At 32.9% G+C, this 19,123-nt stretch overlaps 1 protein-coding gene across 3 annotated transcripts in view; it reads right to left on the reverse strand.

The window, feature by feature from the left end:
* The window catches only part of NAALADL2 (N-acetylated alpha-linked acidic dipeptidase like 2), a 1,063,610-nt gene that overhangs the window by 559,037 nt on the left and 485,450 nt on the right, over positions 1–19,123 (reverse strand). For all 3 annotated transcript variants that reach the window (XM_060011115.1, XM_060011116.1, XM_060011114.1), the window contains exon 5: positions 4,675–4,825. In XM_060011115.1, coding sequence (XP_059867098.1) covers positions 4,675–4,825 — 151 coding nt within the window. The remainder of the gene's footprint in view (positions 1–4,674; positions 4,826–19,123) is intronic.

Below are 19,123 nucleotides of genomic sequence, written 5' to 3' on the forward strand. Positions count from 1 at the left end.
TAATTACTTTAAATGTAAATAAACTGAAGCAGCCAATCAAAAGACAGAGTGTCAGAATGGATAAAAAACAAGACCCATTTATTTACCGCCTATAAGAGACTCATTTCATAAGAAAGGACATACACAGAGAGAAAGTGAAGGAATGGAAAAATATATTCCATGCAAATGGAAATGAAAAGAAAGCTGGAGTAGCTATACTCATATTAGACAAAAATAGACTTTAAAACAAAGACTGTAAGAAAAGACAAAGAAGAGTATTACATGATGATAAACAGGTCAATCCAGCAGGAAGATACAATATTTATAAATGTATATGCACCCAACAGAGGAGCACCAAGATATAAAAGCAAATATTAATGGACTTAAAAGGAGAATTTGAAAGCAATGCAATAATAGTAGGGGACTTTAACACCCTACTTACATCAGTGGATACACCATCCAGACAAAAAAATCAATAAGGAAACATCAAATTTAAACAACACATTGGACCAGAGGGACTTAATAGCTATAGAGCATTCCATCCAAAAGCAGGAGAATATGCATTCTTCTTAAGTACACATGAAACATTTTCCTGGATAGATCACATGTTAGGTCACAAAATGAGTCTCAATAAATTCAAGAAAAATCTTCTCCAACCACAATGGTATGAAACTAGAAATCTTTCATGAGAAAAAAAAAAAAACACAAAAATGTGGAGATTAAAAATATGTTACTGAACAACCAAGGGGTCTTTGGAGAAATCAAAAAAATACCTACAGACAAATGAAAACAGAAATATGACATAACCAAATCTATGGGATGCAGCAAAAATTGTTCTAAGAGGGAAGTTCATAATAATGAAACAACAACAAAAAAATCCCAAATAAACAATCTAACTTTACACCTAAAGGATCTAGAAAAAGAAGAATGAGTGAAGACCACAATTAGCAGAAGGAAGGGAATAATAAAGATCAGATGGAAATAAATGAAAGTGAGACTAAAAAAAATAGGAAAGATAAATGAAACTAAGAGCTGGTAATTTGAAATGATAAATTCAACAAAACTTTAGCTAGACTAACCAAGAGAAAAAGAGAGGACTCAAATAAATAAAATCATACATGAAAGAGAAGTTACAAATGTAACCACATAAATATGAAGGATCAAATGAGACTACTACAAATAATTATATGCCAACAGTGTGACAACCTAAAAGAAATGGATAAATTCCTAGAAACATAAAATCTTCCAAGACTGAATCATGAAGAAATAGAAAATCTGAACAGAGCAATTACTAGTAAGGAGATTGAAAAAGGAATCAAAAATCTCACAACAAACAAAAGCCGAGGACAAGATGGCTTCACTGGCAAACTCTACAAAACACCCAAAGAAGATTTAATACCTATTCTTCTCTCAAAGTTAACACAAAATGTTCACAGATGACTTAATACTTTTCTTCCAAAAAAATTGAGGACTAGGGAAACCTTCCAAAGCACTTTACAAAGCCAGCATTACCCTGATATTAAAACCAGACAAGGACACCACAAAAAAAGAAATTTGCATGCCACTATCACTAATAACCACAGATACAAACCTCAATGAACTATTTGCAAATAAAATCCAACAATACGTTAAAAATTGTACATCATGATCAAGTGTGATTTATTCCAGGGAAGTAAGGATGATTCAACATCTATAAAACAATCCATGTGATACATCCCATTAACAAAATGAAGGATCAAAATCATATGATCATCTCAACAGATGCAGAAAAAGCATTTGACAAAATACAACCCTCATTTAACTGTCAATAAAGTGGGTATAGAGGGAATATACCTCAACATAGTAAAGGCCATATATGACAATTTCACAGATAATAACATACGCAATGATGAAAAACTGACAGCTTTTCCTCTAAAATCAGGAATAAGACAAGGATGCCCACTCTTGCCACTTTTATTCAACATAGTATTGAAACTCCTAGCCACAGCAATTAGGCAAGAAAAGAAATAAAAGACACTCAAATCTGGACACAGAAATAAAACTGTCACTATTTGCAGATGACATTATATTATATATAGAAAACCCTGAATACCCCACCAAAAAGATGTGAGAACTAATAAATAAATTCAGTAAAGCTACAGGATACAAAATCAATATACAGAAATCTGTGACATTTCTATACACTAATAACAAACTATCAGAAAGAGAAGTTAACAATCCCATTTACAATTACATCAAAAGAATAAAATAACTAGGAATAAATTTAACCAAGTAGGTGAAGTATTTGCACACTGAAAACTGTAAGACACTGATGAAACAAAAAGACATATAAATGAAAAAATATTCTGTGCTCATGGATTGGAATAATTAATATTGTTAAGACATCCATATTACATAAAGCAATCTACAGCTTCAATGCAATTTCTATCAAAATTCCAATGACTTATTTCACAGAAATAGAACAAATAATTTTAAAATTTCCATGAAACACAAAAAACCCTGAATAGCCAAAACAAACTTGAGAAAGAAGGAAAAAACTGGAGGTATCATGCATCCTGATTTCAAACTATACTACCAAGCTATGGCAGTCAAAATAGTATGGTACTGGCACAAAAACATACACAGACATCAGTGGAACAAAACTGAGAACCTAGAAATAAACCCATACATATATGGACAATTAAGTTACAACAAAGGAGCAAAGAACATACAATGGGGAAAGGATAGTCTCTTTCATAAATGGTGTTGGGAAAACTGAACACCCACATGCAGAAGAATGAAACTAGACCACTTCTTACACCATACACAAAAATTAACTCAAAATGCATTAAGGATTTGAATGTAAGACCTGAAACCATACAATTCCTTAGAGAAAATGTTGGTGGTAATCTCATTGACATCAGTCTTAACAATATTTTTTTGTGGATCTGACTCTAAAAGCAAAGGAAACAAAAGCAAAAATAAACAAATGGGACAATGTTAAACTAAAAAGATACTGCATGTGAAGGAAACCATCATCAAAATGAAAAGGCAACCTACTGAATGAGAGAAGATTTTTGCAAACTATATATCTGACAAGGGGTTAATATCAAAAATATATAAAGGACCCATACAACACAACAATAAAAAACTAAACAAACCAATTCAAAAAATGGGCAGAGAGTCTGAATAGACATTTTTCCAAAGAAGACGTACATAATATTAGAGGATGCTGGGATAAAGATATAAGGATTCTATACATACTATATTTGCAACATTTTTGTGAGTTGAAATTGTTTTGAAATAAAAAATTAAATTAATTTTAAAAAAAAACATTCTGAGATTCTCAAGACACTGACCAGCACTTTGCTAGATATGACTGAATTCTACTTTTATTAAATGACCTGAACCAAAAATATATAAAGAGTAACTGTTGCCAACGGGGCAACTTACCACTTAAGCAGAGTATTCATAAAGTATCTGCTTTTCAGTAGCATTGCAGACCATTGATTTACCATACAGAGTTAGCTGCCATGTACAACCTCCTGATGCTGAGGCATTACAACCCAAGGCAATTAGAGCATTTGCAAATGAGAGAGCTCAACTGATATTTTTGGTGATGCCTGAGAATTGTAGGTGGATACCTACTAATTTTAATTTCAAAATTGTAATTAAGAGAGAGCGGACTGTACAAAGTACAGATTCTTACATGGATTATTAAAGGGGTACTTTAAAAGACAAAGCAGTACTCAGTAGACCAACGAAATTCATAAATTATAGTCATATTTGACTGAGTTTACTTCCTTCTTGGAAAAAGTTATTAATTGATTGGTAATGTTAATATATATAAAGGACAGTTAGACTTAGGTAAGATATTATTAGTCTTTTGTAATATCTTGTTGAAAACAAGGAAAAATATTGATGGAACACATGGATAATTACATGAACTTTTTGTTAGCTTAATTCCTGACTGAAGTATCATGGTTAATGGGTTAGTATCACAATGGAAGGAGGTCCAAAGAGCTTTTCCTCTGCCAAGTCTGTTTAAAAAGAATATTTGTCAATGACACATTAGACTGAGAATCAATGGTACAGTGATCACCTGCCAAAATCACAGTTGTTTTTATCTTTGCCACATGATTCCCACTATAATGAACACAGCTTGCTGGGAAAGAAAAGGATGTTTGATGCAAAATGACCATGTCTATGCTGGCAGTGGCTAGACAAACCAATGAGATCCCTTCTTTTGGGGAGCCAGACAATTTGATTGTGTCAACTCCATTCCTTTCCAGCATCATTTCCCAATGTTTTAGTCACCTGACTTGAGCATGTGTACCCCTCGACTCTGGACTTAAAGTTGTAACAACTCCAAAGCAGCAGACATTTCATACTTCTAGGTATGTGCACGTGCTTTCCACCTACATAGAGTACTCGTCCCACATGGTGTTAATTTATCTTATCAGTCAATCAATAATAACACATAAAATGTTTTCTCTTGTTATTGAGACAAAAATGTACTGCAGGCTTTTTAGCAAGTTTTATTCCAACAAATGGGTAGTCTACAATTTTGGGAAGATAAAACATTCACTTTTAAAAATATGGAGTGCTAAGAATTCTTCAACTTTACTATCCTTTGATTACTTTAGGTAGAGTGTACTTATAAATTACAACCTTGTAGTGTTTACAAGAATAATAAAAGATTAATAATGAACTTACCAATACTTGGATAACCAGGTGTAGACGGGTCTCCTCCTGGATTCAGTGACACCATAAAGGTATCATAGCTAAGAGTTGCAGTCTTTGGTAAATCACAAGGATCAATATACAGAAGAACACCTCCAAATCCAGCCTTTTCCAATAAGGAAAGCTAAAAGAGGAGAGCAAATTATTAAAAATGTCCTCATATACATTTTTAGTTCATATATGGACACTTCATAAATGTCACTACAATTAGATGACTCCTTTTTCTGTTATTGTTTTCTTTTAAAATAAGTCGAAACTTCCGATTTTCTCATTATCAAAGCCCAGACAGAGAGTTATCCTACTGGCCTCTTCCTTTTTCCTCTGTTCAACAATATTTAAGCTGCATTCTTATAATGTTTATATTTGATTTCAGTTGTCTGCATTTGGAATTTCTTCATTTTTTAATTGTCCAAGTAGATTTGGAAGTTTTCACTTTCATGAGATTAACAAAAAATCTACCACAGACAAAGTTCCATTGTAAAAGGAGAGCTGTTCTGACCATTATTATATTCTTCCCTAGAGCAGAAGACATCCAACAGCATTTTGATTTATTTTCTCCAAGGCTGAGACTGCCACACCAGTTGTTAAAATGTTGAAATCTTTCACGTGGTTTGGCAAACAGCCACTGTCCTGAAGCTCCTGAGGGCCCCCACTAGTCACTCTGGTCTCTGCCCTGGATGTCCCAGTCAGACCTCTAAGATAGAGCAACTAATGGGTATATACACAACAAAGTAGTGGGCCTCCTTCTAAATGGCCAGTTCCTGCTTTGTCTCTGTCATTAAATACTTTGAAAATATCCCAATTACCTCTATGAACATACTTAATGCAAAGGTTCCGCTCTGTTCTTAAGTACACAATAGAGAAGTATGATGGGGCAGATGAACTTGACATCCCAGGTTCTCTTTGTTTTAACTTATTAAATTAATTTTGGTGGGTAAAGATCTTATTCATCTTAGTGTGACTTACATGATTGATATAAGTCACAATCTTGATATAAGTATGCTATGTTAATTGCATCTTTTCAACTCCTTTAAAACTGTTCTGTTTCCATTTTTAAACAAGTAATGAACAAGTATGGATTTTTATAATAAGAAAAAAAAAAACACCAAACACTGAGAACCTAAGCTAAGTATAATGGACTCACATGTATACCTTCTATAAGAAACCACTCTGATCAGACTTCTTTTTTTTCCCCATCAATGTCTTAATGAAGATAGGGAAAAAATTCAGGGAGAGAGGAGGAATGAGAGACAGAAAAAGAGAGAAAATAATATGTGAATAAAGGGCGAGATTTAAGACTGATGCTCCAAATGCAGGGCTGAAGTCCTTAGGGAGGATTTCTAATGTTTGGATGCTGAAATTGCTATTCTCAAAAAGAATGATCAATGGAATGATTTTCAATGTTCTGCTTACTATAGGAGAATATATCAAGAAAAAAAATGAACTTCTCTAGAAAGCAATTTTTTAAATATTAAAAATTTCTTTTTTTATTACTAAAGCAATTTGTGATCATTAGCGAGAAAGATATACATGTCAACAAAACAAAGCAAAACAAAAAAGCAAAAGGCAATCCCATTATCTTACCTGTCAAGAGGTTGCAAATGTTAACATGTTGGTGTTTCTAGATCCTTTTACTGGGGCTTATGCACATTCACACATATATTTACAAATAAATCTATGATAAATACTATTTTGCAATCTTTATTTTTCACTTAACAGTATATACTAAACATTTGTCCATGTGGATAAGTATACTTTTGTATCATTTTAATAGCTGTATACTGTGTATGAGTGATATAAATAATATTATATAAAAAGGCCATCAAATGTTATGTAACCAACCCGACTGTTAATCAAATTATTCAAAAATTTTTTTATATTACATTGGAACAAAATTCCTTATATCTAAATCATTGCACAAATATCTATTTTAATCAAGTGTAGTTTCACAGGTTGAATTTCTAAGTCAAAGTATTCCTGTTCTTATGATTTTCTTTTTGTAAACTAATTTCCATTTAGAAAAGCTATAAAAAGTTATATTCTTACCTGTAGTATATGTATTTGTTTCCCCTCATTATCACCAACATTGAATATTATTACTTTTCAAAAGATATTTGTCAATCTGGCCAAAATTTATTTCTCCAGAGATCTTTAATTATTAATGAAGTTAAATTTATTTTTGCTTGTGATTTTGGCAACTGTATATTTTCTTCTGAGAATTACCTGCTTGTGAAAAACTATTTTTACAATTCCTGGGCCATGTATCCATTTGTAACTATATAATGAGTGTTGCTGTTATGCAGGTAATATGCTGGCATTGGGATATGAAGGTAAGTAGGAGAAGGTCTTTGCTCTTAGGAAGTTGAGTTTACCAGTGGAATGACGAACGGTTTTCAACTTGAGTACTAACTCCAATTAACTGACAATGAATGGACGCCGGGAGAAGGATTGTGAGGCTAGATTCAGGTTCAGTGGAAAGTGAGTCTATGAGAGATCACTGCTTTGGACAAAGAAAGGGAAGTGATAACCAACAAATTTTTTTTTTTAATGTGCTGATACTGCTTTAGTGGAAGTCAAAATAGCTTCAAAAGTATCTTCTAAAAAGGTAAATATGATAATTTATTTAATGTTTATGAAACCTAGTGGTTAAATTTATCTTAGTCAAAAATAAAATGCTAAAGTTGCATATTTTGTCTCTTCTGATTATATTTGGAAATATGTTGAGATCCCTTTTATAAGGAATATGTACCATGATATGTTTCTATACCTAACGGCTGATAATGAAGCAATGTGGTTTAATAGAATACTATCTTTGGCCAGACTTGATTACCTCCCTACACCTCATAAGAGACAGCATTATATGCGAGATGACCCCCTCTTCCCATCCTCTGCCTATAACGGTTGGACCTGAGGTGGACACCTCTTCAACATTGTCAAATCTGGTTCCTGATGCCACCCCACACTGACCTTCATAGAGCTCTTAAATAAGTAGTTTAATTCAGTGACTCAATTTCAGGAATTGTCTATTGCCAATGACACTGGCAACAGAAGAAACTGCTTACATGACATCAAATTTTAAAAATGTTCCTTTGCATTGTTAACATTGCATTTTGAACTTGATGAGGTGGAGGTTGCCTAAAATGCTCAAAAGACCTTGTATTCTGGTGAGATTACATTTTTTAAAATACTTCCAAAGGCAAGCCAAGGCCAAAAGGATGAAACCAGCTGTCCTTGGGCTGTCTGATTGCAGACTGTCCCTGGGTACACAGGTGAAAGTTATTAGCTCTGCCTAGGACCTCTTACAGCTTGAGACTTCGATTGACGATTATATTAGGGGTCTAATACATGAAAAGGGATGGCTAGTGTAAGGCCAGATTCCCTATATTAAACTTCAACTGTCCTTTGCTTCTCTTTCTCAAGTATATATCTGATAAGTTTGGGGTTCTTTGTCATACTTACCACCTTGTAAACTAAGACAACGTTTGATACAAGTAGGACCAATCAGGACTTGGAATGGAGACACCAAAAATGAGTCAGGCAGATGGTGTTGGGCCTGAGTGTTGTGTGCTCATGGAGAAGCAGGCCACAGCCACTGGCTAGTGTGGTGCACTGACCCACAAGGCTGTATTGCCCTGGAGGGGCACCATTTCCTAATTCACACAAAGCACCATATGAGCAACTGGCTTCTCTGTTCAGAATCAATTTTCTGACATGTGCAAACTAGTCTTTTCAGAATGTAGAAACCATGAGCCTTGCCAAGGAAAGTGGCAACTAAAAAGGAGTGGGAATTCAGAGGAAACAAAGATGAGAATGGGCAAGAGAGGGAATGGCACGTACAGACCTCAAGTCCAGCTGTGTGCCTTTCGCTTGTATTGGGTGAGATTCTCCTCCCTTTCTCTGAGGGTGCTTCGGTTATTTGCAAATAAATCAATCCATAACCAAGACAAATGAAAAAGCATGAGACGTTTCATTTGATGGTACTGGATTTTGGTACCAACCCTGACACTAAATAGCTATGTGGCAACTCATATAGTTTTTCCAGGTCTTTGTTTCACCATCCATAAAATGCAAGGATTGAACAACATTAGCCTCAAAGACCCATTCTGTTCTCAATTAAAAACACATGTAGTCTAATTCTATGATTTTAAAATTGTTTAAGGAGACATTTATTGTACTTTTAAATATACTGTCACACGTGAAATTTGCTTTTAAACTATTGGCAGGGATACCCTCCCCCAAAATAACACACTTTCTATGATTAATAAATATTTTTCAGGTAATTTTTATGATATGATTTCATATAATATATAGTATGAATATTTTAATTTTGCATTAAACTTCTGTTAGGGACAGAATATAGGGGAAACAAAAACACTTAGAATCTGTCCATTGAACCTATTCTGAGTTACTGAATTGATTCTTCCTTTTCAGTATAAATCAGTACTAATTTAAATATAGTACACTGTGAAGTGTTAATTTCATCTTTCAAAACTATTTTACAGTGTTTATACCCCAAAACATGTATGACAATTGTAATAAATCACGCAGTTAAATGAATAATATTTCAATGCAGCTATCAACCTTCTGTCTAAATTGGAAATATTTCTACTCTACTCTAATAAGTACTTCAACTAATATTTTATTTCTAGGAGAGAAGTTAAATATTGCATAAATTTACTGACTATGTTTATTCAAAATGTCCACCAGTGATAATTACTAGTCTCCACATACCTAAGGATTGCTCCTCCTCTTCAAAAAAAATCATATTGTTTCCATGAACATAGGAACCATTAAACCAGCATCCTACTCACATGCCTCCCACCCTCTTTTGTTTAACTCAAAGAGCCACTAAGTGCTGAGCCAACATGATTCTTAAGTTTTTATGGGTGCTAAAATCTCAATAGGCATGAGGTATCTGAGATAGATGCTAGACTAGTAACCAAGAAATGGTCCTTAGTAACCCCGAGACACTTTTCTGTTTCTATACAGTCAGTCAACTCCCTTCAAGCTATGTCATGGCTTCACATCACCTGAAACACTTCTAATGCCCCCAGTCTCCAAAGTGAAATTTTATTAGTATTATTTTTTATCCTCAGTAATTAAAAAGGATTTGATGGATAACTTTAATAGCACTTGATTATGACCTGCTTGAAGACAGTAACCTTATACCTTCATTTTATATCCCTAGTGCCTAGTATAGTGCCTGGCAACAAATGATTTTTCTATTGTTGGGTTAATGAATAAACTAGTGTTATGTACCAATGAATGAATGAATGAATGAATGAATGAAAAACATATTGTATACAGGTACAAGTGTATTACATGAATGTTATTTTGCTCTACTGTTCAACTCCACTGGCTGGAAAACTTATTCAATAAATTCTTTTGTGACATCTTACATGTGTTCATTAGAACGTGAGATAAGTATTAAGCCAGCTTGTTTCTGAAATAAACATAAACATGTTCAACTAAGTGTGTTGTCTTTTTATACTTCTGTAAAAATACATAATAAAATAGGTCTATTTTGTTTTGATTTTTGTTTTATTTTGTTTTGTATGATGTTTTGTTATCTAAGGATAGCGATAAAAAGCAGAAACTAGCCCCCAGGGATTTGAACATGTGGATTTGTCTTATTGACAGGGTCTTGGAGATAAAATGTCTTTGACCAAGAAATATGATCTCCTATTTCTTGCTGTGAACCATATTAATATATTTTTCCTTGTGTATAGTATATAAAGCTATCTGCTGCCAAATAACCACCTCTGAAATAAATGGTACTACCAATCCGTGGGCAGGACACAACAATCTTACTGAACAAACCTTACAAAATGAAAAGCTCCTTGGGAATTACTCATTCAGGGGTAGTAGTCTGGCACCTGAAAATGGTCCAACATAGGTTTATATTCCCATTGCCTTGGACAGACAGCATATGTGAACTGGGTGGCTGCATGGTATTCAGATATTCAGGAAACAATCATTTAAAGAAAAATCAAAGCCAGGGCCAGTAAAAGAGAAAGGACCCTTCTCTGATTCCTACCACTTAACTTCTGTACTTAACTGGCATCTACTCTTACTTTCAACCCAAATGCCTTTCCTATTCCAGGAGGATGCTGTTGCTATTGTCATTTAGACAATCCACTCCTTCAGTGTCCAGCAAGGGAATACTGGCTGAATTCCACAGTTAGGCTCTAATCCATTTACAGATGCTCCCAAGTTGTTGACTCACCCTTTTGAACCCACTGAATGTGAGCCTTGCTCTTTATTTTCACTGGTCACAATGCAGGAGTTCCCTGAACTACCACCTGATATCAAGAACTAAAGGAGAAAGCTTGTGGTTTTCTCTGTAATCTAGCCTCATCAAAACATTGGCTCAGTATTAGAACCATTCCTCTGGCCTCCATAGCCTAGAAAAGTTTCCTGAGCCTTCATGTGGAAAACGAGAACAAATATAACGTAACGAGACAAATTTGATTTTACAGATAAAATTAAGGCCTATTGTTATGGGCTGAGTTGTGTCTACCTAAGATTCATAAGTTTAAGTCCTAACACCCAGCACACCTCAGAATGTGACTACATTTGAAAATAGGGCCTTTAAAGAGGTAACTAAGGTTAAATGAGGTCATATGGGTAGGCTCTAATCCAATGCAACTAGTGTCCTTATAAGAAGAGGGAAAGACATCAGAGGTCTGTGTACATACAGAAAAATCACATGAGAACACAGCAAGAAGGCGGCGATCAGCAAGCCAAGAAGAGAGGCCTCAGGAGAAACTGAACCTGTCAACACCTTCATCTTAAATTTTCAGCTTCCAGAACTATGAGAAAATAAATCTGTGTTTAAGCCACTCAGCCTGGAGTATTTTGTTATAGAAGCCCTAACAAATTAATACATTCATATATGATAAATATCTGTCAAACTTTATATAAAGATTCAGGAAAATCATGTGATTAGAATCTAGGTCTTCTGAGCCATCTTCAGGCCAAATCAAGTATTGATTGTACATCTACTATAAACCAGATACTGTCTCACAAGTTATTTGCTGATTTTTATTCAAAGCATTTGATATAAGTCATTTCAATTCCCATTATATAGTTGCTGAAATTGTGATTAAGGAAGGTGAAGAGCTTGACCTGGGGTCAGAGCTAATAAGTGGTAATGCCAGGGATCAAACAAGAGTTTTCTGAATTCAAGCCTAGTGATCTTTCCACTAAAGCACACCTTTTCTTTAAATTACACATCCATCCTTTACAAAGACAAATAGACTAGCCAAAGGGTGAATTTATAAAACACATCAGATGCTTCTTGCTGTGATCTGCTTTCTGAGAAGATACTAAAATCAATACTGTGTGAATTGTATGACTGTTTATTTAGAATGCTAAGAAGACCTGGATTTTTACAAAGTGCCATAATGGGAATTAATATGTATTAAAACAACAGAATGTGGACATTTTAGATTGAAGATTCATGGCTATAATAACAGAAAAATAACAGAAAAATAAAAATACACTTTTAAAAACCATGAACTAACATTTCATAGTATATTCTTACTCACTTAAATTAAATAGTTCTGGAACATGTGAAAAATAAAAACATTGAACACATAATATGTGATCATTTCTTAAGCAGATATTTTGACTTCAGGGCTCAAATTTTATGTTGTTCTTTCTTCTTGAAATTGTTTTCCTTATTAATAGGTTTGTTGTTTGGTCCTTTAATTATGTATTGTATCATTAGGATGCCATTAAAGAGATTTGTAAGATTCCTGTTTGCTTTGTTATATTTTGTTATATTTTGGAAGTAAACTCATCTTTCTTTGTCAAAAAAAAAAGACTATTATGGTGAGGACTATTCACTGTAATCAGACTGAGTATATCTGAAGCATAATCACAACATTCTTTTTTTATTTCACTGAACACCTTTACTTGGATTTTAAATTGCTTTACTTGATGTATCCAAAGTTATTTAAATAATTATAGTAAGATTAATAAGAAGCAATGACCCTCTGCTTTTGTAAAGAAAAAACCTGAAGTTATTCAGAAAGTTAAGCCTGTTGTCAGAGTTCTAAAAAGAGTCCTCAACTTTTATCACTAGATTACAGGGGAGGGAAAGAAGGAGGGAAGAAGGGAGGGAAGGAAAGAAGGAAGGGAGGAAGGGAGGGAGGGAGGGAGGGAAGGTGTCCTATTTTATAAGGTATTCTCATGCATATATTTTTGTGCTTTAAACTAATATCTCATTGTGGCCTATGGGATTATTCTTATTTCACAAATGAAGTAATCATGGGATAAAGATGATTTTATCAAGATCACATAGTTAATCACAGATTTCAGACTAAACGAATGTGTCCTCATAGTTTATTTTCCTGTGCTTCTCCCATTAAACCATATTGCTTTCAAATAATGAAAAAAATTGTGACTCTGCATTTTTTTGTTTTTTAAAGTTCATATTACATATTTGACAGCCTTTGCAATGTCTGCTGCATGGAAGAAGTCTATTAAAAAAAACATCTTTTCAAATATGATGTTATTTTTCCAACTGTAGCTTCAAAATATTGAGGAGAATGCTATAATTTATTTTCCCATTCCTCATTTTTCCTATCCATTGTGGATCCACCTATGCAGTATAGATCCATTGCTCCAGGTTCTAGGTTGAGAATACAATGACAGAGTAGGGACCAGCAAGCATTAACCTAAATCGTTTTATTTTTAGTGAGAGGAAACACAGTGGCCTGGGGTATTTTCCTCTGCATAGGTGGTTCATGAACTGAAAACACTAAAGGGTATTTGTCCTTATCAATTTCTCTAACATGATTTCATTACTGATAGCGAATATTAAGAAAAAAATATACAATTGTTACTAGTAAATATGTTGCTGATATTACCAACTGCGTGTACATCTCTTTCCCTTTGTAGACGTACTGTTGCTTTTCATGTTCAAAAGGAATGGAAAAGAATACTAACACTATATATATTTAGAAATGAAGTCATAAAGACATAAGCTTCTGACTTACAAACTTAATATTTTTTGTGCTTATATATGTAAATATATGAGAGAGGAAGAGACAGGCAGTGGAGAAAGAGAGCATAGTCTCACATAACCACATGCATGAATCTCTGAGATTATGCAATTTTCTAGTTGAATAACAAGATCAAGAAAAAAGTTAGAGCACTTCACATCATTTAGTCTTTGAAAATGTACTATTTTTTAAAAAATTTAATATATGCTACAAATGCTCTTAACTAAGAGCATATTTAACTAAAGCCATAATGAATAGAGATAAATCCATGTATAATACATAATAAAGATAAAATATTTCTACAAGTGAATCTATATACAAAACAGAAACAGACTCAGACATAAAAAACAAACTTATGGTTACCAAAGGGGAGTGTGGGGGGGGAAGGGACAAATTAGGAGTATGTGATTGACAGATATGAACTATACATAAAATAGATAAGCAAGAAGGATTTACTGCATAGCACAGGGAATTATATTCAACATCTTGTAATAACCTATAATGGAAGGGAATAAAAAAACTTAATCATTATGTTGTATGCCTGCAACTAACACAATACTGTAAATCAACTATACTTCAATAAAAAATAAAATATTTCTAAAGATATCTCAGAAATTATTATGTTTACTGACAATCTTCTGATGTTTCAATGTGCTGATATTAATCACTATTTAATATTCTTATTTCTACTGCCTACAAAATTGCTTCTTTAACAGAAATATTAAACAGACCTCCCAATTTTCTTACACATAAAAAGAAAAAAAAAACATTGGTGACTAGATGTATGTATGACATTCAATCTTTTCTAAATTTACAGCATTATGACTCATCATATAAAATTTTTAAAAACAAGTCAACTTCTGGGAGTGTCATTCTTTAGCTAAAAATTTTATATGTATTTTCTCCAAGGTGGGTGGATGTGGAAGAGACACACAGGAGAAAATTAAATGAATATTAACATAAAAAAGACTATGTCAAATTACTTTTAAAAATTTACCATGGTAAAACTTCTAATCTTGCACTACCTGCAAGTGTTACATGATATCTGAAGCTGTTAGGAATACATCTGAATTTATTGATTTATTGTTCTGTAGCTTGGTTTGTAAGCAACATGGTGGATGAAAAGAATAGCAAGTCTTGAAGTGGACCAGCCATTAGGTGACGGATGCTGGGCATGCCACAGCCACAAAGTTCAATTTTCTCATCCATAAAAAGAGATGACATTTGCCCCGCCAATCACACAAAATGACTGGTAGATTCAAAGGAGGTAATATGTCTGAAGGATTTTGAAAGTGTAAAATGCTACATAATGTGTGAGGGTTTTTATTTTCTTTTGTTTTTCAAGGGAATGATAAGGAAGAAGAGAAGGTAGAGAATGAAGAAGGTTGATAATTGAGGGAATGCAATTTCTTTGCAATTGTCTGTGGTTAGAGAATGGTATCAGGGAAAAAACAAAAACAACTAGTTAATCTGAAACAAAAATTTTTCTTGACATAAAAATGATGAAATTTCATGAATTTATTTCCAAAAGTAAATATTCATATAACTTTAAAATACTCCTCCACTGTCTATCACTTATTACCAGGCTGTTTTTTGTATGTTAGATTGGAGGAACCATGAATAAAAAAATCCTAAAATACTCCAAGTCATAATTTTTTTTCCAATCTGCAGTAGGCTTTTAAAATTTTTATAATCCTATTACTTAAAATAGTAGCTTACAGCTTTAAAAATTAGGATAATGATTATTACATTTTCCTTACCTATCAAGGAAACATTATTTTTGTTATCCTGTTATTTTTTTCTCCATTAAAAAAAAAGGCAGTCTACTTCACAGAGACAATTTCTCAACCTCTCCTGAAATTAATTCATTTAATTATTCAAAACCTAAGATTTTAGTCAGGCATAGGATTTGTAACCAGATGTGAACAGCTGAAGGATGTTCTTACTCCAGGACAAGGTAAAGGATTACACATACATGGACATGGATTCTTTGTAGCTTCTTTTAGGAAGCAAACCTGATGCATACGTCTTGCAGATAATTTAATCAGAATAGAAATAACTTCCATATTATCCTTTCTAACGTCGTTAATTAGAAAGATTTATACTTGTCAAACAAGGGTCAGAGTGCACATCTCTTGTCCATGCAGTTTATAGATCACCATTGCTGTCTTTGCAATTCTGTCTGGCAGAAATTGACAATGTCTTCTTACAGTGCAAATCCATCAGGGGTCACAGCCAGAGTTTCCATTTCCCTGGCCCTGGAAAGGCTTTTGATTTTCTTGAGAATCACTACTCCCTTTTGGGTAAAGAAAACATTATCTATATATTCAGTCAGATTTCAGATATTTTTAAAATAGATATCAAAGGTGCATCTGACTCTGAGTTACCTTTCAAAAACTATAATAACTGTTAAATCAACCTGTTACATTTTTCATTATCTTATATACGATATCTTATCTAAGAGTATAGTTCAAAGTGTTATTTCAATGGACTGTATCCCAGGTGACTGAGGTAACTATTGCAAACTTCCCCACTTCTTTCTCTCTCTTTTAGTACTATATTAAGATAAAATGATGGGCAGAGAACATGTCCAGTTTAATGCCTGAGTGCATGGAAAAAAACAAAGTTACTTTGGATGCAGTGTTCTCAACTAGCTCCAACATGATGAACAGCATTAAAATACCACTGAACAAAAAGACACAGAAAAGAAACAGGTGTGGAAAACTGGGAGAGAAAAAAACATTATCACACTGGCCTTATGGTTCATTGCTTCTTTCCACATGGGTTCATCACAAGGGAACTTAAGTCTCTCTTCTCTCGTGAATGTTTTCCTATAGAGAAATATCTATCCCATATGAATACACCTATATTTTATTGAAGCAATACTTAAGCAAAAGTGATTTTTTAAGCCAACAAATCTACCTTCCTAGGCATTTCTAGAACCCTTACAAGCTATTGTGCACATCAAATAGGAGTAAATAATTACTTTGTTTTCTCTTTTAATTGAATAAGTTTTGCTCATGTTGTGATAACAGATTTATTTGAAAGTGAATGTAATTTGTTATAGAAAGCAGCTTTTATAAATGGAAACTTCTACAACAGAATATGGTGAGATGTTTAAATATTAACCAGACATACTGCTCACTGTCTGCACTAAATTTCAGAAACTTACTACAAATTAAGTACATACTTTATTGCTGGATCTTGCTTACCAGTGGTAAGAAATCCACAATGTTTAATTCTAATTAAAAATGAAATTGAACTGCAATTCCCTGAAAACAAGGGCTGATCAGACTCAATAAGCTTTACTTAATTGAATTGCTCATAGACAAAGAAAAAAATGCTTACATTGTTAGCGAAATATATGCTTCCAAATCTTTTGCAATTCTATTATATTTTCTAATGTTCACAGCTGATTATATCCCATATATATGTTTCAAACTATTTAAGAGTCCAGGAATATACCACTTACCTTTATCTTTAGTATTCACATCTTCTATATGTATACTTACTAGGGCTGCACTGTAAATTACATAGTTAAACATTTTTTCTTTAATTTTCAAAGAGATATAAAGAAAACTATTATTCTTCATTATATTTCTTAAATTGGATTAGTATTTTTAAAAAGGATTTTCCCAAATGCCTGACTAATATTATTTAATTATCACAACCACCACAGGAGACTTTTGAGATTACTCTCATTATTTTTATTATTTGTATTTGATTTTTGTTTCTTCAGCTTAAGAAAACTGTTTCTCTGTGAGGTGTTGTGATTTTTCCTATGGTTATGAAGCTTGTAATAGTGAAAATAATAACAGTGTTTTTAAACTAATAGGAAAACTGAAAAAATAAACTGAACATGAATGAAAAGTATACTGGTGAGCAATAGCAGAGCAAATGATTCCTCACTCCCCTCTCTTTGTGTTTTCAATTGTTTGAGATCACAATGGTCCCAACATATCTAAGCCCAGAAATGAAATGGCTTTATCTTCAGAAACAGTGTTCTTTGGATATGAGGTTGGATTAAGGAGCAATGATTCTAAAATAGTCCTAGACAATAACTCTATGTAGCTCTGGACATCTATGTAAGAAGAGACATTGCAAAAATTGGAATTGCCCAGCAATGAAATAAACATGAAGACTTCATCAAGAGATAGAGTTTATGACGGAGAAATGTCCATCTGTCAAGGAACTCATAGAAGTCACACTGGCACTGAGCAGAAGTTTATCTAAATCCATTTCTCTAAGAGTACGTGCCTTGTACAAGTCAAATAAATAAGACAAATGTGATACTACATGATAATATTTTGAAACAGGTGTATGCAAAATAGTATCACTGTCATAATTAATACTGCAGTATAATTTTTATTAGAAGATCTCAAAAATGTTTAAGAGAATAAAAAAATGTGTTCATGTAATAAAGTTGGATGAACACATTAAATCAGAAAATAGAAAAATAAAGTAAGATAAACAATGAACATTAAGGTAGAAGAAAAAATTAAACATAAATTTTTACCCTGAAAGGAAACAAATGAATTATCAGACACTAAATCAGATGTTTGAATTGAATCAAAAGGAATAATAACCTAGCAATATGTTTTTCTTTTTTCTTTTTTTTTCTTTTACAAGAAACTTTCTTGAAACAAGACAAGATTGGAAAAAAGAAGATAATCAAATAGACATCTGGCCAACTAAAAAAGGCAGAAGAGGCAAATTCATATAAAACATCTAAAATTAAAAGCAATTTTAATTAAGATTTGGAAACGTGTATTTCTTTAACATTGTAAGCTTTTTTATTTGTTTATGAGAAATTCAATTACTTTGTTTCAGAAATAAATTAAGTAAATTAAAGAATAAAAAAATACACTATAGAATGATAAAAATATCAAAGAAATAGATAAAGGATATGGCATAAATTTGAATGCACTAAACAACATAATGGCAAAATAAAAATACAGTATAAGACATGCAAGATAGAACCCTACAAACAGAATTATATGAGAGATCTACCTCTTTCAGAAATGAAAAAATTCCAAAAGCCAAATATGTATGAATATACAGGAATTAAATAATTAATTACTGAACTTGAGATAGAGAATTGCATTTCTCATAGAGCACACATCTACCCACCAATAATCATTTACATGAACTTTGTCAGAAAGAAAACCTTTTAAAAATTCTAAAAGCTAGACTTTTATTCACCATATATTTACCATACTCCAATCAATTTGAAACTAATAGTAAAACCATGAACAAAATTAATTTATTCCCAAATAACTATGGATCAGAGAGCAAGTGAAAAGCATCTGGAGCACAATAAAAAGTAGAAAACATAATAATGAAACTTTTGGGATACAGTGGAAATTACATTCAGCAAAAAATTTATAGTTTATATGGTTTACCTAGGAACT

This window comes from Delphinus delphis, chromosome 4, assembly GCF_949987515.2.
Source record: "Delphinus delphis chromosome 4, mDelDel1.2, whole genome shotgun sequence".
In the NCBI taxonomy this organism is placed as follows: Eukaryota; Metazoa; Chordata; class Mammalia; order Artiodactyla; family Delphinidae; genus Delphinus; species Delphinus delphis.